We start from the raw sequence: 27,153 nt of genomic DNA on the forward strand, positions 1-27,153 counted from the left end.
AGAAATATCACAGATTCTTTTTTTATATTTCTTTTTTCTGTATGACCATAAATGACGGAGTAATTTAAGTTTATAGTGCTACAATGTGGAGAAAATCCAGCAAAACGCGCCGGCGCGTTTGCCGACCTCAGAGGGTTAAAGACAAGGCTTATATTTGCCTTTTATTAGTTTGTTTACATCTACCTTTTTTTTTATTAAAAAGGTTACAATTACAACAACAATTCAAGTGTAATCTTTCTTTGTAAAAACTAAAGTATACATTTTATCATACATATTTCAAAGTTAAGGATTCATTACTTGAATATAGCCTAGGCTACATTGGAATAAACACTATAACTTATTATTTGATTATTTTTGACAAAACATACTATATTTAACATATGAGCAAAAATTGGCAAACAAAAGCTTATTTGAGGTGGCAGATATTTTACAGTAAAAATGTATAATCTATCCAAAACTAATCAATGAAATGTTGTCCTTCATATGTTTGTAACATAGTAACTTTCGTTTTTATTATAAGAAATATAAATGTTAATTTGCAGTTTAATACGTTGCTTATACAAATACATTTTATTTCAACATATTTCACTTGATTTTTACTCAGTAGCCTATAGCAATACAGTTTGCTAAAAGCGAAACATTCACAGACAGAAACGATTCAAATTTAAACCGTCTTTTGCCAGTTGTGAAAAAAAAAAACGTACTACATTATTCCATAGCCTCGGATCTGTTGCTCCTCGTACTTCTGAGGTAAATTTTCCATTATAGTATTATTCCTCACAGTGCTGCGAGACTGTGTAAACAAGTACAATGATCTGATGTGTTTTCTCGAGCTGATATGGGGGCGTTCACAGTTTGCGTGGATTGCCTCAGACATTTGCGTTTGAATAGCGCGCGCTCACCGTGGGCGGGGTCACATTACATCTGAATGAGCTCTAATTAGCTCGACTGGAATCGCTCTCTTTTAATACAGATTTCACAAGCTGAGAATATTTGTTTTTTATATAAATTACTTCATTTAAAAGAGGAGAATTCAAGTTTCATGCCTGTGTGTCTGTATGCCTGTTTGACTGAGTATTCGCTGAGTTATGGTTCATTTTCGGACGCGTTTCAGAATTGACTACACTGACAGAGAGAAAGCAGAACTCGCATCATGTTTATTTTTCTTTATTTGGCGAAAAGCACAACACTTTGTTTTTATTGTGAGTATACACAAAAATAATACACACTTAACAGGATCGATTGATGTACAACACAAGCATATAAGATAAAAAGTAATATTTTATTTATTTATTTATTTTTCACTGACAAGGAAAAAAACGAGCCTATCGCGCCGGCGCGATAGCCGACCTCAGGGGGTTAAGGCTTCCTTTTTGGTTGAAACATTTTCCACATTGTTTGCAGGTGAAAGGCTTCTCTCCAGTGTGAATTCGCATGTGGTCTTCAAAGTGTCCTATTTGTTAACTCCTTCCACACTGAGGACAAGTGTAGGGTTTCTCTCCAGAGTGGATTCTCAAGTGATCTTTAAAGTGTCCTTTCTGATTGAAACTCTTTCCACACTGTTGGCAGGTGTAAGGTTTCTCTCCAGTGTGAATTCACATGTGCCTGTTAAGGCTTCCTTTTAGAGTGAAACTTATTCCACACTGTTGGCAGATGAAAAGGCTCGGTCCAATGTGAATTCTCATGTGGGCAATTCGTGACTCACGAACACACACTGATCTGACTGTCTATATGAGGATTCATTACACACATTTATTCTGACATGTTATTTCACTGACAGAAGTTCAGCTTTAGTATTAATAAAATGAAGAGAAAATAAGAGACTCCTAACACCTCACTGTTACTGATTTATCATGCAGCTCAAAGCATTATGGGTAGAATCTCTACAGTTCTACATTCTGATTCATCAACACAGTTTCACTGATGATCCAGTATAAACCCTAAACCCAGGATAGAGCGGCTGAGTGAATGTGGTCTGGACTGTGTGGATGAGGCTCATTGTGTCAGAGACGCTGTAGAAGGACAGAGTTCCTGCACTGTGATCCACATACACTCCTATTCTCCTGCTGATGGGCTTTACAGGGAGTTCAGTCTTTATCTTGTTGTGTCTGAATGAGTAACTGGAGGGAAAGCAGAACAAACTCCAGGAATGATCATTATATCCAAACCGACACTCATTACCCTGTCCCTTCCTGCTGATGCTCTTATATGACACTGATATATACACAGCACCACTCCACTCAATCTCCCAGTAACAGCGTCCACACACACTCTCTTTACAAAACACCTGAGGATGCACATCAAATCTGTCTGGATGATCAGGATACGGCTGGGCTGTGTCAGTGAATGTAATCACTCTGTTCTCCTCAGACAGACGGAGGTCTTCATTCACTGTGTTCAGATCCAGAGTGAACTGATAGGAATCTGATGGAGATAAAACACATCAGGGGTTTATTATAGAAACTTTCTATTTTAAGTGTTAAACTCAAATCTGACCAGTTGATTTTTCACAAATTCATATTACAGAAGCAAATCTTAACTTGATTTTGGATTCTTATCCATCTTACAAAATCTCCTCTTATCTGTAGTGAGGAAATCTTGAGTTGGGTACTCAACTCTCAGGTCTGTTGCCAAGCAACCGATAATAACACACTTAAGAAATATCAATAGCTGTGTCCGAAACCGCTCCCTATCCACTATATAGTGCACTATATTGGGTGTCGGCCATTTTGTAATGGTGTCCGAATTCTGAGTGAACGACATCATCCTCTACATTCGTTCACTACTTTTACCCACAATTCTCTCTGAATTCGAGTGTACATCCGATGAGCGCCATTTCCCAAGATCCAACGCAATAAGGCGATAGAGCGAAAAAGTAAAAAAAATATGGCGGACAGCAACACCGGAGGCGGCAACTTTTACAAATATTAGTGTAACTTTTTATTAATTTAAAAAACCTTTGTAAAGATATTTTTAAGCGAAATGATACAGGTTTATTTGTCGGTACTGTTATTACTTTTTAGACACTTTTAGTGCGGGAACTCTTAAATTTGCAGTTGTACACAACATATGAAAAATTGATCGATTGTTTTCATATATGTTAGTGAACTGTACGTACAGTATTCACCTATGTCTTACAAAACGTCAAATTTGTATTTGCTTTAGGGACAGATGAGGACGTAAGACTTGGCCATCTCTTTTCTGGATGGAGAAACGATGCTCAGCATGGATGGGAGTGAGTTTCAGAATCAAACAGTTTAATTATAATAATACGGTTTAACTGATGTGTATTTATTAATGTGTAAATCATTGCGTTATATGTTCTACATAGCAGTACTGAAGGAGATAGGCCTGCTGGGTGTGATATCCTCTGCCAGAGCAGCCAAAGAGTGGGAAAATTAAAAAAATATAAATAAATACAAGGTAAGGTAATATTTATTTACAGATTTGCTTGTAACTTTACTCCCTATGCAGAATCTGAAAAATATATATTTTTTTAATATAATTCATGAATTGTAAATTTGTAAATGTGAACAGAGATTCTGAGGGGAAAATATGTTTTATCCCTGGATTTGATCCAAAGCAGAAATATTTTTTTTTACAGATTTCAAGCTAGAGACCAAATATAACTTTTACAGACATTTCACAGCAATTAATTTCTGTATATCGTGCCAATTTATGGAGAGCTCCACCATACAGAGATGGATTGTGGATTAAATATGCATAATTGTTCATGAATGTTATATTTTTGGTCCGGTCTGTGCTAGTTTGAGATCTGTAAAGATGTAATGTAAGGCATCTCTGTTCACATGTTTTTTGTACTGACTGCCATTACTTTGCCCCGCTGATGGTCACAAATATGGCAGTTGATCGTAAAAATTTGTGTGACTGAAACAGAAGGATTTGTTTTTGTCTATAATTATAATAAAACTCTTACTCATCTGTTGGGTTGTACATCATTTGCTTATAAAATTATTTTTAGGAGCCAAGGAAGCCACCAACTGGGACTGAATCTGGAGAGTCTACTGCAAAAACATGGAAGTGGTTCGACATCATGGATGAGGCAATAGGTGGGAGGCCATCCATCCAGCCCCCCATCCTAAATGCCTTATCAGAGGAAGACTCCATTGTTCCTGCAGTGAGTTATCTTGGTTCAGTCCCTAAGGAGCCAGAGCAGCAGGACAGGAGAGAGAGAGGGGAGAGGCGGGCCAGCAAAGAGGCAGAGAATAGATCCAGTACTGGATTTTTTTGGAGAGGGAAGCTGAAAGAACAGAAGAGAGAATGAGAAAAGAGGATATGGGAGAGGAGAGACTTTCTCAATTCTAAAGAAAATTGTTGAAAAGATGCGAAATCTTTAAATTGATTATAAAGTAAACTTGAAAAGTTTGGAAAAAAGTGGAGAAAAATGTAACCTTTTTATTTGAAATAAATAATTTTGAGTTGTAATTTTTATTTGTTTGTTTAAAAAAAACAGTATTATTTAATACTAATAATAATATAAACTGTTAAAGCAAATTAACAATATCATGTACATCTAAACGATTTTAAAGTAAAGGCAAGTACTTATAACAATTAACTGCAATACATGTTTTATATTAGATGAAATTTAAATTAAAATTGGGGGAAAATGATAAATACATAACTAACCTAAAATAATTACACTTGTTTAGTTTTTAATTTAATTACATACTAACTATATAGTAATTAAACATATCTAACTATAATATGTATGTGGTTGTGGTTGTAACAGATTTTATAAATAATCATGAAAATCTTAGGGCTGGAGGAAGATCATCATCATCATCATCATCTGGAGCAGAAACGGCTGCAGCCAAGCGGTCTCTGGTGTGTTCTCCACTCTGTGGCTCTCTCACTTGCAGGTCATCAGGATCATCACCATTCAGTTGTCCTTCCTCTGGCTCCATGATATCACCATTTGTGATGCAGATGTTGTGCAGTATAGTACAACAAGTGATGACCTCTGGAGCAAATTCTGGCTCTAGCCTTTGAAAATCTATTTTTCAAATTTTGATGGTACATCTCCAATTCTCTTGATTCTGTATCTTCCACCTAAATCTATGTCAAATTTCTTCAGTGAACTGCATGAACTCTGAACCCTTTCATCTGCCTTATCTCATTGTGTTATATTACTTTGATTTCAATATACATGTTGATACTGATTGTGCAGAATCGCACAAACTCTTGTCAGTGTTTGAATATTTCAATCTTGTACAAGATGTCGATTTTGCTACACACTCAAAAGTTCACACACTGGATCTTGTCTGTACTGCTGGTTTACATTATGTTTCCGTGCTTGGCTCTCAGATTGGACTGTCTGATCACCTCCTCGTCGAACTAAACTGTGAAATGCCTCTTCCCCGCCTCAGGGTGAAATCCACTATAACCTATCGTAACCTCAATTCTGTTAATCCATTACTGTTTTCTGAATCTGTACAAACTCATCTCTCTGACATTACTGAACATACTAGCTCCCTCGATATACTTGCCAAATTTAATGCCTGTATTTCCACTTTCCTTGATTTACATGCACCTCTTAAAAGTAGATTTGTGCCTTCTACACTCACGTCTCCCTGGTTTACCCCAGCACTTCGCAATCTAAAAACAGCTGGTCGTCATCTTGAACGCCTTTACAGGAAAACTGGTTTGACTGTTAACCTTACTGCTTACAATGACCATATTCAGAAATACAAATCTGCTATAAATACTGCACACACTAGTTACTACTCTACCATTATTAATAATGCATCCTCTCGACCTAAAACACTGTTTTCTGCAGTCAATAACTCACAAGCCCTCCAGCACCTGTCATAAGTAACTCAGCAGACCTCTGTGAGTCATTCCTGCATTTCTTTCAAAATAAAATTGATAGCATTTATAATCTCTTCCCATCTATGATCTCTCCTGTTCCCACACATGACTTCCCCACTGCTTTTACACCTGGTACTCTCACTGATTTTGCCCCCCCAACCCCTGCTTATATCTCTGAACTAATCAACAAAGCAAACGCATCTCCCTGTCATCTTGATCCTGCTCCTACTGCTTTACTTAAAAAATGTGCACCTGTTATTTCACTAATGATTTCACTTCTCATCTCCCAGCTTCTAAGTACTGGTGCTGTTCATCTGGAACTAAAAACTGCTGCTATCACTCCTGTCCTAAAGAAACCTGGCCTCGACCCCTCTGACAAGGCCAAATACAGACCAATCTCAAATCTACCATTTCTTTCGAAACTGCTTGAGAAAGTGGTCGCTGTTCAACTTCAAACTCATTTGTCATCTAACAACCTCTATGAATGTTTTCAATCCGGTTTTCGCACCCTCCACAGCACTGAGACAGCACTTCTTAGGGTTGTCAGTTATCTCCTTATGGCCAATGACTCCAGCTCCACCAGTATTATAATTCTTCTAGACCTTTCCTCTGCATTTGACACAATCTCTCACAGTATTCTCATCTCACGTCTCTCTGCTCTTGGTATTTCTGAACTGCCCTATCCTGGTTCACCTCCTGTCTGATCACCAGCATTACATCTCCATTACGTGAGGCATGTAAATACACAGTTTTGTTCATTACAGTGTGTGTGATCACTGTGAGTATGTGTATGTTAGTGTGAGTGAGAGAGTGTGTCTCTGTGTGTATGTGAGTTAAGAGAGTTTGTGTGTGTGTGAGAGAGTGTGTGTGTGTGTGTGTGTGTGTGTGTGTGTGTGAGAGAGAGTAAAAGAGAGAGTGTGAGTAAGAAAGAGAATGTGTGTGTGTGTGCATAAGAGAGAGAGTGTGTGTGTGTGTGTGTGTTTATGTGTGTTTGTGAGAGTGTGTATACGTACATTTGTGTAGTCCTGCTGCAATCCTGATCTCTCCTCCACGATCCACACTACAAAACAAACACAGTGTCACAGTTAATCAGTAAACACTCACTCACTCACACACACACACACACACACACACACACACACACACACACACACACACACACACACACACACGCACATACTCACTATCTCTCTTTCTCTCTCTCTTTCTCACACACACTCACTCTCTCTCACACACTCAGTCTCTCTCACACACGCACTAGGGGTGTCCATGGTTAACCGATTAACCGTTAAAAATTGCGTAACCGAGTGAAACGTTTTACTCGGTTAAGTGGCGTCAATGGCGTGCATTTAATTTAGTTGTAATACATTTTTGCACCACCAGAGACCGCCAGAGCGCTCCCAGACATTTGTAATGTCCACAAGAAGAAGTCATGACCTGTTTTCTAATATGAAGCGGGCAAAGAAAAGCACAGCGTGGGAGCACTTCAAAATCGAGAATGACGGGGCAAAATGCAAGTATTGCAATGCAGTGCTTAGGTATACTTCAAGTACAACCTCGTTGTACCATCTCAACAGCCAACACCCGGGCATCATTAGAGAGGCGGCTGCGGAGCCTGCGAGTACCTTCGCCCAGCCTACCATCCCCACGATGCTAGCGCAAAACATGTGCAGTGGTGCTAAAGCCGAATCCATAACACAGGGGATTTGCAGAATGATTGAAAAGGACATGATGCCAATTAGAATGGTGGAGGGCGAAGGCTTTAAAGAACTGATGAATATTGTTCAAACCCGCTACAGCATTCCCTCGCGTTCGGCAATCACACGCCGCATTGAGAAACGATATGAGGCAAAAAGAGATTCGCTCAAAGAAGATCTACAGTCACCTGATGTAGTTGCCATCACTACGGATTGCTGGACTGCTCTAAACACGGAAAGTTACATAACTATTACGAGCCATTACATTGACGAAGATTGGGTTTTAAAATCATTTGTCCTTTTAACTGAAGCCCTGCCCGTTCGCCATACAGCTGATAACCTAGCAGAGAAGTTAAGGGAGTCCGTGGAAAAGTGGGCTCTTACGGGACAAGTGATTGCCTGTGTGCACGACAACGCAAAAAACATTGTGGCTGCACACCTACAAAGCAAAGGCGCACAAAGGCAAACAGGGTTCTGGTGGAGTTTAAAACTAAAGTCCGAAACTCCCTGTCTGAAAGAATGAAGGTAGGTACCAGACGATTATTGATAATTTCACTAAGTTAAAGAAAGTTTGCATGTAGTAAAGTGTAAATACGTGTGCGCAGGTTGATGAGCCAGAGATGTTGTCATCCCCCAGCGATGACTGCGTGCATGTTGGACCCACGCCATAAGCATCTCGGGTTATTATCTCCAGAAAAAAAGAGTGCTGGCAAATGCAAAACTCTGTAGCCTTGCAGCAAATGTTCCGTACAATGTATCAAATGTAACAGAAGCCGTTACGCAAAGTGTAGAACACGGGCAAGAGGAGGCGCCCGCGGCCCCAGCACAAAGTGCCAAAGACACGCAGCCACGCCGATGGCACTCATACTTGGCGAAAACTACTTTTCATCAGCCCTCACCAGTTGTGAAACAGAAGTCAAAAACTTTCTTAGCGACAGTCCCATTGGCCTAGAAATGAGCCCCGTGGACTGGTGGAAACTAAACACCAGTCGATTTCCCAGATTGGCCAACCTTGCTTAACAGTATTTGTGCATACCTGGCACATCTGTACCTTCAGAGATGGTGTTTTCGGCAGCTGGACTTACAGTAAATAGACTGCGCACCAGTCTCACTCCCGATCACGTTGACATGTTAATATTTCTTAATAAAAACTAAGCAATTCAAATACAAGGATTTCTGTAGAGCAGCCTGATTTAATTTGGTGCCTAATTTGGGTAATTTATTCCCTGAAAATGCAGACAAGCATATTTGGTCATTTTATTATTTTTTTGGATTTTTATTTTAAAAGAGAAAAATGTGGGTCTATGCTCTTGTGTTTTAATTATTTCAATCAATTTTGTATTTAATTTGCCCTTTGTTGCAGGGTAAGCTATAGGCACAAAACTCACCTTGTTACTGTTAAAAATGGGTGTAGATAAATGTTGTTGTACGCATTTATTTGACTGTTTCTTTGCACAAAGTTTCTAAAACAAAGTGTGCTATAATATGACTGCATTAAATTCTAGGGCCTTGTTCACAGGCCGCGAACGCAAAAGTCAGTGACCTACTTTAACTGCTCTGTCCTTACCATTGCGTTTTATTTCTATAAATTAATTTAGTTTCAAATGTGGTCCAACCAGTTATTAAAGGTGTTAAAAAATGAACTACCCCTTTCTCGTGTGTCTGTATCTCGGGGTTGCGGCACGCACCGCACATTATGGTTAACCGAGTATTAACCGCTAAGGTCCTCGGTTAACGGTTAATGAAAAACTTGAAAACGTGCAGCCCTAACACGCACACAATCTCTCTCTCTCTCTCACACACACACACACACACACTCTCTCACACAGTCTTTCACACGCACACATACACTCACTCTCTCTCTCTCTCGCACACACACACACACACACACACACACACACACACACACACACACAATTTTTCTTGTTGTGATTCCCTGGGAGTAACCAGCTCTTTGCCTCACATACACTAGATGACATCATCAGCTCTTCAGCATGCGATTCATTCTAACCAGTGAGACTGCAGAAACTTAGTCTTAAACTAAGTCTTAAATAACAATGTAAGCAAGGACTTATGTTGCGTAAATACCTCAGCAGGAACAAAGTAGAAGCAAACTAATTTAGTTGTTTATTAAGGCCACAATGTTCCGCAGTGAATCTAGGGCCTCATTTATAACATTTTGTGTAGAAACAAGTCACATTCTTAGCTAATTTTCTCAAGTTTAGCATTTCATTTGGGTTTTCAGTTTTTACTTCCTGTTCTAGTATGATTTTTATTTCTAATTGGTTTCCTTCTGCTCTGTTTCCATGGTGACACATTGCTTGATTGATTCAGTTCAGCTGCTCATCATTTAGTTTGGCTTGTCTCCTTTTACCTTGAGTATCTAAGAGTGGTTGTTTCATGATTTTCCTGCATTCTTCAGTGTATTCTCCTTGTTGATTAATTAAAGACTTTGTAAGCTCTACTCGTCTTCTTCGTGAGAGTTGTATTTATAACAATCACCATTCCATGACAAAACCGTCCTACATTTGATCTTATGATCATTTTTCAAATGTGCTTATGTGTGATTCAGAGAATGAACATAAGCAAAAAAAAAACTTGCGTACGTGAAGTACTTCTCTTCCAGAAGTGAAAGTTATAAATCATAAATGATCTTGAAATTGTGTGCAACTGAACGGTTTCCGATCTCCGCTTCATAAACGTCGCCTGATTAATGGCTTTTAACTAGCATTATATGTTATATTTTCACATTATATTGTATTACATATTGACTCAGGGCTGCCAACTCTCACGCATTTAGCAAGTTGACTCTGTTCTTGCGCTCTCACGCCACACGAAAAAGAGGACGGAGACAAACGCGCTATGACAAATCAAGCCTCTGTGGCTCCCTCTGATCACAACCAGAGGGCTCCCTCACTGGAGTACTAACTTTGACTCGGACTACGTTTCCCATCATTCTGTGCCTGGTGCTGATTACCCTCACACATGATCCCCATCCCATGGACTATTTATGTCACACACACACACACACTCAATGCAAAGTACTCCTACTGTAGTGTAACGACTCCCAGTTCCAGGAATGCACTAATATTTTGTTGGTAGTACCAATTTTTAACAATTATTAGTTAAACCTGGGGTAGGTAACTTTTGTAAAAATTTATTTTTTACATATTTGTTAAAACTGTCATTATGTCCTGACAGTAGAATATGAGACAGATGATCTGTGATAAAATCAAGCTCCTCTGGCTCCTCCCAGTGGTCCTATTGCCATTTGCAGAAATACACCGCTCCCGGTAAGAAACAACCAATCAGAGCCAGGAGGAGTGTCTTAGCAGTGTCAATCAAGTTCGCGTACGCGCTGATCACCCCCCTCTCTCGCACAGCGCGCCGTCGTTCAAAATTAAGATTGCCGGTGTGCCGAGCAGCTGTGCTAATGGCGGACAAACAACCAAAACGGCCAATTTCTCGAGTGGAACCTGCTCATACAACAAAGACAGGTAAACGGAAAAAGACCGATGACGATAAACAAGCCCGTCGGAGCCCATTGACTCAGTGTTAAAACTCTAGCCGCATAACATACAGATAAAATGTCACGCACTGTGCAAAGCAACAATTGAAACCTGCTAATTCACTGGCTTGTCACGTTGCTGAAATAATGTACTAGCAAACCTTATTTAGCATTACATATCGCTAGAATAATTATTTACATAGCCTACTGCAACGTTAGTTACCGTTATATTATCTTACTAGCTATTTATAACTCATAGAAAGTGTGCAACGTTATAAAGTTACATTACATGTATTGCATGATACGTAATGATTTGAGGACCAAGTTTGTAGTCAAAGTATGGGCAGGCCAGTCAATGTAAAGCATTTCGTCCCTACCAGTGAACTGTTTATCCGTCGTCATCGGTGAACGGTAAACATGGTGCATGTTTACTAGCCTGCGCGTTCATGGCAGGCTCCGCTGTGGGGGGAACTTTACATAACAAAATACATGTTTAACAGCTAGTAGGCCTAACGTTATATGTTATGAATCTTACACGAAATTCATCTTCATCACAGTGCAACTAATGGAAATGGAAAAACGTGTATCAATGCAACCTGTTTTTAGCTTTGCCTTATAGTTATAACTAGCTCGTTAGCGAATCAAAAAATATATATTTTAAACTTTACCAATATCGATATGCTAGCTTGATAGTGAGTATGCTACTAAAATACATCTTATTTGTTTATATTCATAATGATAAAGTTAGATTTTTTTTATTACATGTGATTCTGACATGATGCTACATGCACTGCGCTCCTTCCTCTCCGCTCTTCTCAGGTAAATAATGCGTCTTCCAGCTCAGCTGTCGGAGTCGCGCGTTCATGTGTTTTGGGGGCGTGGCTTTGGAAGGACCCCAGAAGGGAGAGGGTGGAGTGAATGGAAATAATGAGCTGTCTTTAAAACATTTGTTAGAGGTCTACATACACTCGATTTTTATACTTTCTTTTTCAGAATACTTACATTTTAATTATGTATTGATATATACATACAGTTTAAACAAATCTGAAAAATAAGTTTTTTAGACCATTCCTACCTACCCCAGCTTTAACACTAAGTTGTTAACACTTCGGGGGTGTTTGGCTTGAGGTCATGGTGCAAAGGACCCTAGGTTGATTTTACTCCGAACCATCCCTTTAATTTAATAAATTTTTAGCTAACTGTGATTTTGTATATGTAAATTTCTGAAATGCATAACTTAGACAGTTACCTCTGATAACAGATCACTCTTAATTGTAATATGGACTCATGCACTTTCTATAAAGCTGCTTTGAAATGATGTGTATTGTGAAAAGCGCTATACTAATAAAACATGAATTGAATTGAATGCACTCCTGGTAAAAATGGATTCATTCTGTAACGCATGTGTACAGCTGTGTTGTGTACAGCCTGGATCAAAGCTGCCATTGTGTTAAGAACAAATAAACCTCTGGATGAAGCTGATTGGATCCTGTGTTTTGACCAACACCTCTTGAGAAAAGCTAGATATCAGGGGCCAGTTGCATAAACATAGCCATTATGTTAAGATTGTGTCTTAAGACCTAGTATGATCAACTAGAAGTTAGTTAGGGGTAATCAGTCTTACTGTTCGGTGTCAAATTAGACCAATCTACATTTTTTTTTGTTACTGACTTTAAAAAGTTATTAACAGAATAAAATTGGATGACTAACTTGTAAGACTAGTCTTAACAGTTTATGCAACTGGCCACAGACCTCATCTTAAGGCGTACTTACACTGTGCAATGTCTGTGCGATTTCAGCAAGGTACCTACTCACACTGAAGGAGTAGCTCGCATGCAATGTAAAGCCAAAGCTCAGGATTTATGTGCTCACACTATACGGTCCGAACGTCGAGCTGTGACTTCACTGCTCACACTATACGTGTGAAACATGCGCGATAAACCCCTGTGCGCCAGACGATACCATGTATCCAGAGATATTGTCAAAACAAGCATATTAAGATGATTTAGCATTTCCAATTTATGTATTAAATTATTATTAATATTATTGCATTATTACTATTAATAAGGAAGGCCTACTTTTATTATTAAATTGATAGGCTATATATATATAATTAATTTGCTACATAATAAATTGAATAGCTCATTACTGCATAACCAATGCGCAGTGAGGATAACAAAAGATTACATAGAAGCTTACTACTCTTCATTGAAAAAACATTTAGGTTGATTACAATGAATTATAGGCCCATAATTATAATTATTTATAGTCTAAAGGCTAATATTTTCGAACACTGCAATAATTAGTCAAAATTATTTCATCTTTATTTCAAAAACAGTTTGTACATAGACATTGTTTAACAAATTAATAAAAGTGGCACGGTAGCTACATCACAGGTGAAAATTAGGGTAATTTATGGTTTATCCATTTTGCAACACGAACTGGAGTCAAGCAACCGTAATTTGTAGCTAGTTTGATAGCTACAGAAATTAAGATCTCCCTCTTTTCATTTTCTTTTCTTGTTGCAGATGAAATGGTTAAACTTCTGTTTTCACACAGGCGCAGAGAGGGTAAAAGCACTGAGTTTAGGGCAATCGGTTCTTAGCTCTGCTTCAACTGCGATATAGTCACGAGGAGCGACCAAAATTTCTGACATGCCAGAAATTCATCCGACCATCCGATTGCCTGTCGGGAGAGGTTAATCGCCTCTCGTTTCCTCCTGTACACTGACAGCACTAACACTTACACTGCACGACAAACGACACACGACAAAGCAGAAAATCGTCCCGACACGGAAAAAAGAGTCGCAAAGGTCAGAATTCAGTTCAAAATCGGACGAAAATTGCACAGTGTATTCCCGCCTTAATATAGTCCCCATTTCAGATATACTACATGCGTTGCAAAACTATTTCACAGATGAAGTCAGAGGGCAGCACTGACAACAAGTTTCTGTGCACGTGTAAGTGTGTGTGTCAGTACTGTATGTGTGTGCGTTTGTATGGGAGTGCGGGAATGTAAAGCAAATAAAATTGTATTTTGTTGGAAAATCATGGAAATGTTTTGTAATTTATATTATATTGTTTGTTATATATATATTTTTGTGGTCAATGTCTTTGTTGGTTTTGGTTCTTTTATTGTTGTAGGCTGTCAGGACCTTTGAAATAACTGAAATCATTTTGCAAAGTGATATGGAACTGTAATGCAGTCAAGACCTGCCTGAAACTACTTTAGGTGAGCATTTACTGGAAATAACCAATCAGAATGCAGCATTCAAAAGCTCCGATGTACAACTAGAGCAGAACCTTTGTAAATTCTAAATAAGAACTGTTGTAAATGTATGAAAGAAATAAAGTGTAACTGGTTTTTAATAAGTAAACATCGCAATGCTGTTTTTAGAGTTGCTTAATCAAAACTATTCCTGCTCTACATACTTGAGTTTATCCAGTCTGTAGTTTGGATGGTTGAGTTTATCAGAGAGTAGCTTGACTCCTGAATCTCCTGGGTGATTGTAGCTCAGATCCATCTCTCTCAGGTGGGAGGGGTTTGAACTCAGAGCTGAAGAAACATAACCACAGCCTTCCTCTGTCACCATACAGCCAGACAATCTACAAAGACATACAACAACAGTCCACATGACATTAGTTTGACATTACTATCACCTGTGCAGTTTGTATTTCCAGCTGTTATTTTCTGTAGATTCAGTCACAAAAGTAACAAAAGTGTCTGTGGAAATGTACCAGAGCAAATGTATCCATTTACTTTTCTAAAAGTAGTTAAGTCATCAGATACTTGTTTATATAATAGAAATTATTTGAACATTTATATCAATTTCAGCCTTTCATTAGGTATTTATTTTTAACGGTTTAAAAAACTATAAAAATAACCAGCAGTAATTTCAAGTGATTACTCTACTGATTTACATTTAAACAGGAAACATTAACAGAGTCATACAAATAAGAGTGAATGTGTGCATATTTTAAAATATATTATTGTTTGCAAGTAGTTTAAATGCATTACTTTACGATGAACTCTAGTTGCTAGGGCTACTGCCCTGCAGAGTAGAGCTCTGCACGGGCCTCAAATATAGGCCCGAGCCCGGCCCTGGCCCGAGATGCTCAGGCCCTAGCCCGACCCGTGTCCGACAGCTCATCAGAATTATCAGTCCGAGTCCGACCCGAGCCCGGTTTTTTTCTTTTTTTTTTTTTTTTCACAGCGGCAGCCTGCCCTATTTGCAGCCATTAAGATAGCCATTTTAAAATCAAATAAAATCACCATTTGGTGTATGGTGTTAATTTTGGACTCCTGCACACAGCCACTAGATGGTGATGCTAGCTTAAAAAAAGTTTTACTATCTATTCAGTAATTATTTAAAGCCATTTCACAATTTCAATCTTCATATATTCATGTACTCCCCATGTCTTGCCTTCTAGTTTCCCTATACCACGCCCCCTTGTTTAGTCCTTGTCTAGTCACTAATTGTTTCACTAATTGTGTTCACCTGGTCCTCGTTTGCTCCACTCCCTTTATATTATGCTTCCTTGCTGGATCGTTGTTTTGTGTTCATGTCCAAGACCTTTCTCAAGTATTGTGTCATATCCAGGTGTGATTGTCCAAAGCTCTCTCTGTAGCTTGTATCCATGCAGTATTTGCTTTGGGGTTATCTTAGACTAACTTCCCTTTATTTAGCCTTCTTTAGTTTTCTTGTTTTACTTTAGCTATTCTAGTTTTTGTTTGGTTCTGTCACTCAGATTTATAGAGTTAGTTTCTGTTACTTTGCTTTTCTCTTTGGTTTTATTATTTAGCCTGGGTTTTCACTTATCTAATACCTAGCCTTCTCCTGTTGTGGACTTGTTTTACTTTAGTTATTTGCTTTAGTGTTTTGTTAGTTTTCTTCTCTTATATGTAAAAGTTTCGTTTTTTAGTTACTTAACCCTCTGAGGTCGGCAAACGCGCCTGCGCGTTTTGCTGCATTTTCTTCACATTGTAGCACTATAAACTTAAATTACTCCGTCATTTATGGTCATACAGAAAAAAGAAATATAAAAAAAGAATCTGTGATATTTCTACTTTTGTATGTGTCCACTTACAATCAAATCAAAACACTGTGCTTTTGTAAAATAAAGAAAATAAACAGGGTGTGCGTTCTGCCTCTCCGTCGCGGTGAACTTTTTTTTCTTGAGCACGTCTATAAACTGAAACAAAACTCAGCGAATATTGTCACCAGGCTTGTGCAAAATTCAGAATTTCCGAATTGGCCTCCATTCAATTCATGAATTGGAATTTGAATTGAATTTACTCTGCCCCACAAGACATTGAATTGAATTTGAATTGGAATGACAGGAAGTGGAATTAAATTCATGGCAATTCAAAGAAATTCCACACAGTCACACAACAGAAAGAATGTGTTTAGTCTCGCATGCATTCAGTGTTAGGAAGATTACTTTGTAAATGTTATTGCTTACTGTTATTAGTTACCCATTATAAATGTGGTTTGGATTACTTAATTTGGATAACTTTATCAATGCAAAGCATTTTCGTTTTAAGTTTATTAGTAACTTGTTGAATTAAACATTTTACCTCAGTAATACAACTAAATACAATTACTTTAATTTTGTAATTTAATAACAGAAATTTCATTTCACGTAACTATTTACTCCTCAACCCTGCATACATTTTGTTCTAAAATAGATATTGATCAAATTCTTGAAATAAATTACCCCCTCAGTGTTGTTTAATTAGTTTTGTTCCAATGTAATTTTTATTTCAAAGTAATCACACAAACACAAAGTTGTTTAATGCAGTTATCATTTATTCCAGTGCAAAAAATTACTGAGCAACACTGTTGCATCTAATTCTCAATAGCTCCTCAAATGTTTTTTCATTGAGTCTGCACCGTTCTGGGTTGCGTTTCCCGAAAGCATCGTTGGCCAACTATGGTCGCAAGTTCCGTCGTTACCAATAGAGTTCAATGGACATTGCAATGCACTTGCGACCATAGTTGGCCAACGATGCTTTCGGGAAACGCACCCCTGGTCTGAATATCTTTCCTGCAACACTAAAGATTCTCTCAACTGGTGCAGAGTGAAGTTGTAAGGGACTTCTGAAACTTAAAATGTCCAGTGTTGCTCATTAAATTGTGCTTTCAAATAAATGTCCACCTCAAATTGTTTAGCAACCATTTTAAATACTTGGTGAAAGTAAAGCATTCTCGGAAATGGAGTCATGTTCCATCATGTTCCACAAAATTACAATTACAATAAATCAAACTTAAATAAACTTAATGTTCTGTGACTAAATGGTAAATAGACTGCATTTATATAGCGCTTTCACAGACCTATGGCCACCAAAGTGCTTTACATAGCCTCACATTCACCCATTCACACACCAACAGCAGTGTCAGCCGCCATGCAAGGCGCCAACCAGCTTGTCAGGAGCAGCTGGGGTTACGTGTCTTGCTCATGGAAAACCTCGACACTTGGTCAAGTGGAATCGGGGATTGAACCACCAACCTTTCGGTTTGTAGACAACCTACATGAACCACTGAGCCACTGCCGCCCCGCATATTATAATGCAATCATATTTCATTGTTAAACACTTCACTTAAAATATGTATATGAATTTCTTTGAATTTGTATTGAATTGCAATTCTGCTTCCTTTAATTCAAATTCGAATTGTAATTCTAGATCCTGTTTTTGACATCAATTCAAATTCAATTCAAATTCAAGAATTTAATTGGAATTAAGGAGTCATTCTCAATTCAATTCTGAATTGTGCACAAGCCTGCTTGTCACACATTTATGAGCCATATACCTTTATAAACATTTAAGTGTGTACTTTTAAATGATCGGATTCAAACTGAAAACAAATATTCTCTGTTTAAAGCTCCAATATGTAGGAATTTTGTAATAAAATTTCCAAAAATAACTTGCACAGTGTGATATATTTCCTCCAGTTGTGTACTTACAATATCTCAAAAGTCTCCAAAGATTTTTTATTTCAGAGAAATTCCGATTTTAAATAACTGGCCGTCCCGGAAAAGAAATGTCGCGCCTCAGTGACGCAATGTCCGCTCTATCCTTTTTTCCGGTGTGGACCATGTGATAGGATATTCCACCACACCGGATTTTTTAACAACTTTATTGAGGTTTTTTTCTTATCACAATAAACAATAAAGACGTCTGACAAAGAATAAAAAAAATAATAAAATAAAAAATATGACCCACCACACCGGAATATCGCATGGTCAAATGCGGAAGTGGTGGTTAAAGCGTTATAGCCATAGACTGTATGGTTATAGCTGTTATGGATCACGAACTCTTTGGCGAGTATTGAAGTGCCAACAAAACGAAAGCGCCCATATTCGGATACACGCGGAGTCGCGGACTGTGTGACAAACGGAGGAATAAACCCGGATAAATATCGGCAGGCGTTTTCGAGATGGAGAGAGCTGCGCGACTATCTTGGACTTGACAGAGACTCTCTCGCGAGTGTATTGAGACAGGTAAGACATGCAACTGTCAATAATAGCACTTATAAACAAAGTTATATTGCTCTTTGTACTTTGGTAAGGCTTTTTATCACGTGTGGTGACCGAGATTATGGCAGTACAATTGAATACAATCGGATATGATGTTAAAAAAATATATTTAGTCATTACTTGCAAATGTTCGTTCAAATTTACTTTTAGATATTGGTTTGAACACGTTAAACAACACGGCATTAACCATAAAAACGTAAAACTGCACAACATTAACCAAACAAATCATTTGACAAATAGCTGTATGTTGTAACGGGATAATATAGCATAGCATTTCACGTTCCTTGCAGTTCATTAATTATGATGACATAAAATAATACGATCAGACATACAGGTAATACAAAAACGAATAAATTACCTCATCCGTGATCATGATTCATTAATTCCATGTAGATATATCGTTAGATGGTGAAAACGCATTAAAAACGTCATCTCCCATCGTCACCTCCTTCATAGCGTCATCAAGCTTCGCCTTTGTTATTGTTGGAAACTGCGCCCTCTTGTGGTCAAATACCAAAGTCACATACTGGAGCTTTAAGTAATTTGTATAAAACCAACAAGATGTCCAGCTTCTCAAACGCTTCCTAATTTATTTATAATTTGACCACGCCTACTCGCGCAAAAGATATTCACATGCAAATCTCCACATGGAACGCGAACGCGCTCATTACCTCAAAAACAAAACACCAAAACACTTCACAAGTCTCTAGCCGTTTCTCAATACCAAGTACGCAAAGTTCGGACTTGAGTCCTTGGTAGTTCGGACTGACAAGTTCGACTCAGGAGAACGAACTCCCGAGGACGGGAGGACACAAGTCCGATAATTCTGCAAATGGAACAGCGGCGTACTTGATAGCGTCACTCGTGCAGCTCGCTCTGGCTACTCCGGTTATCTCTTTAGGCTACAAATAAAACGAAATATGTTATAAACCACCACTTTGCCTCTTTTCATTTTCATTTTAAAAAAAATCTTTAACATAATGGCCACACAAATGTGGTTCAGGAAACGCAATTGATTATCTTCACTGCATATTTACAACAACACAAAATATAAAGCACAACCCTGACTCTTTTTGTTTTCATTTTAAAAATATGATGAATAAAAAAACATTATAATATTGATCATTAAAACGAATATTTAGCAAAAAGAGACAGGGTTGTGTCATATATGTATATACAGTGAAGAGAATAGACAACATGCAGACTATAATAAAATATTGTATAGGCTATGTTTTAAATATATAAAATAAAATGACATAACCTTTTTTGTTAAATGTCAGTTTTAATGATCAATAATAGCCATTCTAAAAGTAGGCTATAAGTAGCCTAAAAGGAATAAGAAGCTATACAACAATAAAAAGCCAACGCAGTCAAACATGTCAGCTCTCGCTAAAACGTTAAATTTAAATAGACTAACGTTAAATAAAGCTATGAAACTTCACTTTGCTCTCAGCTAAAACGTTTTGCCAGGGAACAAATTATACATTAATGAGACAAATAAAATAAATAAATCGCCTGTTGGATATACACAAGACGATTTATATCTCATGTTAGTTAAACCACTAGACTAGACATCCGAGCCACCGGCAAGTCAGCAGCACTAGCCGAGAGATGCTGTTCTCGGCGGGGTTCGAGCGCCGAGTGTCCGATTGCCTGGTTCTCAAAACTCCGAAAACGTCAGATCAAATTTTCAAATAGGCGCTATCTTTATAAATAAACCAAAGATTTGAGCTTTTAACAACTACATTCTCGCCTGAAATACTCTTAAAACTACATTTTGTGACACAATTATAGCAGTATTTTTAAATTACGCGGGGTTTCTCCTCTGCTATTGACGCTTGCTGGTTGGTGTGAGATGCATTCTGGGATACCTGGCTGTCTGAAGTCCGCACAAGTCACCTCTCGATGCATCCTCGGTAAAAGGGGCGGATCAAGAACACATCCGGGGATTCGAACTGGACTTGGCTAGATGTGAACTTTGAATTGGAACAGTACTAGGGCAGCGACTGATGACGTTTCACAAGTCCACAAGAACACAAGTACAGACAAGTTCGCATATTGAGAACTTCTGCTTCTGCTTTTCGTCAAGTTTTCATTGGAATTACCTCAGAAGAAGAAAAACGCGATTTGAAGACAAGAAAGATACAGGTAAGAAATTCTTACATATTAGTTTGTTATTGTTGCATAAATTTCACATTGCAGTTGAACTGTTGCTAGATATATGCTGAATATTATAATATTTAGACCCGTGTTTACTGTTACTGTGTTTGTGGATATCTGCTCAAACGTAGATATGTAGGATATGGTAACCATAATGTTTTATATTTGAGCGCGATCGCGTTTGAATGTATCATATTTTGGATTGTGATCGCGTTTGAAAAGCAAAACACCAAACATTAGGCTTCATGTTTTTACTATTATGTCATTTCATATCATCATAACGAATGGAAACATTTGAAGTAACATGATAATCAATATATTTTTCTCTAGCTTAGTTGTTACTGAAATCTTTTGGAAGATTTATAGGCTGCTATTTATTGTTATTATTATTTTATGCAGCACTGCGCATAGCCTATGCCTACAAGGCACAACAAACCTGGTGTTCATTATATTATATATAATATATATATTGTTGGAAACATTTGTGTGTGTGTGTGTGTGTGTGTGTGTATTCTGTGAATTTTAAAAAGCAATTTTAACCAGAAAAATCTCAAATTTATTCCCAAAATCGTGCAGGCCTTTCTCTTGATATCAGTATGTTCACTTTTTTTTTCTTTCAGGGCCCAGATGCCACTGAGTCCTGCTGACTTCAACATTCACACGAGTCTCTGTACATGAACATGGTAAAGTGAAAATCAAACACCTTGGAAATGAAAGGTATGTACAATGTTTTTAGGAATGGCACAAAGGTCTCTTTCTTTGGATCATTGTTTTCAAGAAGTGCTTTTTTATCATTTGTTGTGTATCTTTGGATTATGTTGTGTTGTAAATAAATCCAAACAATCTAAAAGCCATTCTTTTTTTAAATCTCCTCATTCTTTGTGCAAGGTTGCTCAGAATGATAGGGCCTGATAAGCTCCTAATAGGGCCATTAGGGAGTGTCTTTGTCTTTCTCAGGTGTGAAAATCTTACATATTAATGAGGTGATCCGCCCCTCCCACATAAAGCTTTTTCACACAAAACACGTCGTAAATTTTTTAAATCAATATATTGTCTTATCTGAATGAGCAGTCAGGGTGATTTTCACATAGTTTTAGAGCAAATATTCTAGGCTACGTGATACAATTTTCAAAAGTCTTGTGAATAAATAATCAGTATGGGTTTCATGACCTTATTTCAGTGAGAATTTTTTTTTGTATTTTCACAAACCACGCATAAATGTCATTATCTCAAAACTACAAACTTAAACACACATGCTCCTGATATATTATTGTAGCAGAGTTTGTGCTGAATACAGTGTAATTAGACTTTAGCCATGAAAATGTCACAAGTAACAGAAATAACCACAAATGTCAGAGCATGTCAGAACACCTCCAGGGCCCAGAAAACAGCTCAGACCTCAGAGGGTTAACTACAGAGTTTACCCTGCCTTGTACTTATCTAATGTTTTAGTGGTTTTGTTCTTGTCTTGTTTATTCTGTGTTGTGCGTCTGTGTGTGTGTTCGAGTCCTGTCCTGTCCTGTCCTGTCCTGCCCAGCCTGAGACAGCACTGACTGCTGGTTACTGGGCTGCTCAATCCTGTGCCCGAGTCTCCTGTCTAGACCTCTGTCGTAGACAGTCTCTGAACTGTGCAACTGTTACACATTGTTACACTATATTGTTAATAAATCAACATTCACCGCTCATCTCTGCGCTTGGGTCCTGTTATTTCCAGTGGTCCTTGACACTTATTGGTTAAGTCTGCACCTGATTATAGCATAATTAATTATTTTTAAAACCATTCACCTCAGTATCTCCAGCTGACAGTTTGGACTCTTCAGTCCATCAGAAAGAAGCTTCACTCCAGAATCCTGCAGGTCATTGTTACTCAGGTCCAGCTCTCTCAGGACACAGTTTAAGGATTGTAGAGTTGAAGACAAACTCTCACAACACTGAGCAGTGAGATTACATGTGGGAAATCTGAAGAAGAAAAACACCATGTAATTGAATATAAAATCTTAACAGTGTTTTTTTTTTTTTTGGTTTTGTTTTGTTTTTTTAAATGAACTTGTAGCAAAAAAATAAAGTATTTTAACTCAAACCTCAGTATCTCCAGCTGACAGTTTGGACTCTTTAGTCCATCAGAAAGAAGCTTCACTCCAGAATCCTGCAGGTCATTGTTACTCAGGTCCAGCTCTCTCAGGACAGAGTTTGAGGACTGAAAAACTGAAGACAAATCCTCACAACAGTGAGTAGTGAGACTACAAGTGGAAAATCTGAAGAAGAAAAACACAATGTATTTGCATACAGAATAAATCTTAGCAGTGTGATTTAAAAAAAAAAAATAATTAACTTATTGCAAAAAGTAAAGTAGTTGAACTCAAACCTTAATATCTCCAGCTGACAGTTTGAACTCTTTAGTCCATCAGAAAGAAGCTTCACTCCAGAATCCTGCAGGTCATTGTTACTCAGGTCCAGCTCTCTCAGGACAGAGTTTGAGGATTGAAAGACTGAAGACAAATTCTCACAACACTGAGCAGTGAGATTACAGCACTGTAGCCTGTGTAGAGAACAAAACACACAGCAACAGTAATGCTTATTATGTAGCATTTATAATCTGGAGCTTGAAAAAAACATTTAACTGTTGTGATTGTAGTGATTTATATAATCACACTCATTACATTTATTAACTTTTCTAAACAGTCTAGGCCAACAAGTAACCCATGTAAAATGAAGACCCAATTACAAAAGACTAACAGTGTATATATATGAATGCAAAGGAGACTCTTACAGTGCTCTTCTGGTGTGTTTTACCACTGGCAGCAGTCTCACCAGTGCTTCATTAGATCTCCTGTATTTCTGCAGTTCAAATGCCTCTAGAGCCTCTTCTGACATGAGGAGCACAAACACCAGACCAGACCACTGAGCAGAGGAGAGATTCTTTGCTGAAAGATTTCCTGAGCTAAGAATCTTCTGAATTTCCTCTACAAAGTTATCTTTCAGTTCACTCAGACAGTAGAAGAGATTGATGGTCCTCTCTACTGATTCCTCCTTCTCTATTGTCTTTTTAATATAGTCAACAGTGTCTTTAACATTTTCTGTTTTGAGTTCCAGTCTTGGCAGTAGTTCCTTTAGGTCACTCTGATTGGACTCCATTGAGAGACCGAGGAGGAACCTGAGGAAAAGGTCCAGGTGTCCATTCTCACTTTGTAAAGCCTTGTTGACTGCAGCCTTATGAAGCTGAAACTGTGGCTTTTTTGACAGTTTCCATGTCAGTTTTTCTTTCCAGGATTGAAGAAATAGGTCAGCTTTCTCATCTTTGCCCATCAAAAACACATAGAGAGCAGCAAGGAATTCCTGTACGCTGAGATGTACAAAGCTGAAAAGACTTCTTGCTGAAACAGCCTTTTCCTCCTGAAAGATCTGGGTGCATAACCCAGAGAACACAGACACTTCACTGACATCTAGTCCACATTCCTCAATATCTTCTTTGTAGAAAATCAGATTTCCTTTTTCCAGCTGTTGAAAGGCCAGTTTCCCAAGCTTCAGAATAATCTGATCAAAAGACCTTGCACTGGCTTTAGGTTCAGGACTGTATTTTGTTTTCATTTGTTGCTGCTGAGTAAGAAAGAAGTTTATGTACATTCCTGTAAGAGTTGTCGGAGTTTTGTCATTGCTCTCTTGAGCCAGTAGAGGCTGAAGAACAGTGAGAGAGATCCAGCAGAAGACAGGGATATGGCACATGATATAGAGACTCCTGGATTTCTTGATGTAACTGATGAGATTTCTAGCAACCTCAGGTCTGCTGTTTTTGTTGAAGTATTGCTCTTTCTGCTCATCATTAAATCCTCGCACCTCTGTCACTTGATCAATGTATTCACGAGGTATCAGGCTGGCTGCTGCTGGCCTGGATGTGATCCAGATGAGAGCAGAGGGAAGCAGATGTCTCTTGATCAGGCTTGTAACTATCTTGCTCACTGTTGTTATTTTGTGAACATCTGTAATTATGTCACCCTCTTTAAATATCAAAGGGAAGCGACATTCATCCAGCCCATCAAAGATTAACAAAACTTTACCATCAGCTTGAGGAAGAGGAGGCAGTTCTTCAGTGCCATTAAAGATGTATTTGTGAAGCAGTCCCATGAGACTGCAATTGTTTGTGATTAAATTTAGCTCACGGAACGGCAGAGGTAAAATGAAGACTATATCCTGATTTTCTTTTCCTTCAGCCCAGTCAAGGATAAATTTATTGACGGAGACTGTTTTTCCCACTCCTGCGATCCCCATCGTCAGCACCTTTTTGTTTTGTTGACCTTCATGGACTTTGAAAATGTTATTGCAGTGGATTGGTGTTTTTATGGCATCAAATTGTTTGAGGTTCAATTCGAACCGTCTTACCTCGTGTTCATTCACTCTTCCCCCAGTCTCATTCTCCACCATATATAAATCAGTGTAGACATTCTCCAGGTTTTTCTGATGACCCGTCTGTGAATTACCAACCAATATCCGCTTGTACTCCTGTTTAAATTTGTCCTTCAGTCTGAGGCTAATCTCATGAAGAGCAGCTTTACTGTGTTTTGCAGCTGAGCCTTTAAGAAAGAGAAACGTCAGCAAAAATCAAAGGATCAAATTGTAAGTCAAACCATCACAGTCACGGTAAATTAAATGTTACCTTGCTTGTGTTTGTTCTCCAGCTGCTTAGCCAGTTCATTCTGGTTCATCTTCCTCAGGATCTCCACCGTGATCTTAACAGCTTTTTCTGGTCCAAATCGTGCAACCATCTTATCCACTGTGTCTAATATATCTGCATTCTCCATTTCAGACTTTGATATACATTCATGATCATTTTCTAAGCACCACCGAAACTCCTTCAGATCAGCTGTCACCAGATTCTCCAGCGAGTTCTTCAGAAGCTCTTTAACAGACGCCATTGTCCTTCACAGCTTCACAGCTGACGGACAAGAAAAAAAAAAGATCTTTAGTTGTTTCACTCTTAACATGTGGACCTAAGCGCTTGAAGCTGTGATCAGGTCAGGACCCTTATGGGCACCTCATCCAAACTCATCTGTTAAACAGTCACTGATCCCTCAGTGACTCACACAAGAGTCACATACAGGGCTTAATCTGTGCTGGAACATTACATTACGGAACCTATTCATGCTGATCTGGTACCTGGTAAACGATAACATAAAATAAAAAATATATCCAATTTACATAAAAAATTTCAAGCAAATTTCACATTCTTTATTAGTTTAGATTTTTCTTAATAAATGGAAGTCAGGAGGGAAAAGTTCTGGGTAACTGTTACATACGCAGACAAAAATAAAATGAGCCAAAAAATCTGAAGTAGAGGATCACACTGGAAAAATGCTTTTCTTAGTACATTGCCAGTCGGATATGGAGGGAGAGGAGAGTGCTTGCAGTGGAGAAGAGTTTGGGATGTCTAGCAACAGGTCAGAAATTCGGATACATAACTGTTTGGACAGAAGCTCAATTCAGTGCTAGACAGACCTACTACCCCTGGCTTTGGAAAAATCAAGTTTGGGCTGCACAACATGTAAAACAGTTGGGTCTTTGGGGCCAGAAAAGATGGGGATGAAACTAGCAAAGGAATGGCTCACATGTACAATAACCTCATCTGCTTCGTCTATTAAAAAACAGCAACGATCACTCAGAAAAAAAGTTTTTGAACATGTCCTGACCAAGTCTCATTTAGCAGCAGCAGACAGTCTTGATAAGGCAAAAGGAGACACGTTCCCTTTTGAGGGAACTCGCACTGCGTCGAGAATCGACACAATGGGGAACGCCTTTAGCGTGACGCGTCTGAAGCCTGTATGGAACCAGTCCAATCTCGATTGGTGTTGCATCATTACGTCACTTGTGACGTCGCATGTGACGGTGATGCGGAAGCTATAAAAGGATGCCGGATCACAACAGCGCCAGCTTTCTGGTCTTCAGCAAGCGTTCTGTGTGAACTGTACGTCTTATTTGGTGTTGTTTGTCTCACGTTGCACTCAATCACTATTATTATGGCGAGCACAAGACAAGGAGATAAGCAATTCAGGCAGTGTGCATCCCCTTGCCCGCGCTATTTGAGCGAGGGTGACACGCTTCTGTCGAGGCAGCGCGGCGCCTGCATTCATGGGGATCGCAAATGGAGCTGGCAGATGATGTTGAGATGGCCTCTGCCCTTTCTCAGCATTCAGCAATCTGCTCCATTGGTCCCGCGCACGGGTCGGAAAGCCCGCTCTGCGGCTCAAACTATCTGGCTCCAAGGAGGTAGATATTTTGAGCATCGAGGCAGGAGAATGTGAGGACTCGCCACCCCATTCTCCTGCTGGGGGTTGTGACCAGGGCAGTGGCCAAATTAAAAATTGATTGGCCAGAAGAAAAGCAGCAAATGAAGAGAAAAAGCAAACTGGATGAGCGATTCCTGCAAGCC

General features: G+C 38.6%; 2 protein-coding genes across 4 annotated transcripts in view; both read right to left on the minus strand.

The window, feature by feature from the left end:
* Positions 1-27,153, minus strand: part of LOC307157330 (uncharacterized protein) — a 599,307-nt gene that overhangs the window by 222,514 nt on the left and 349,640 nt on the right. The gene's annotated exons all lie outside the window — the stretch shown is intronic.
* Positions 1,907-25,642, minus strand: LOC307156992 (NACHT, LRR and PYD domains-containing protein 3-like; the record flags this gene model as incomplete). The annotated part of the gene is made up of 8 exons (XM_079868721.1): positions 1,907-2,424; positions 6,843-6,889; positions 14,466-14,639; positions 22,518-22,691; positions 22,814-22,987; positions 23,098-23,271; positions 23,503-25,300; positions 25,384-25,642. The coding sequence occupies 8 exons, from the start codon at positions 25,640-25,642 to the stop codon at positions 1,907-1,909; spliced, it is 3,318 nt and encodes a 1,105-aa protein (XP_079724847.1).

This window comes from Squalius cephalus (assembly GCF_949319135.1).
Source record: "Squalius cephalus genome assembly, chromosome: 4".
NCBI lineage: Eukaryota > Metazoa > Chordata > Actinopteri > Cypriniformes > Leuciscidae > Squalius > Squalius cephalus.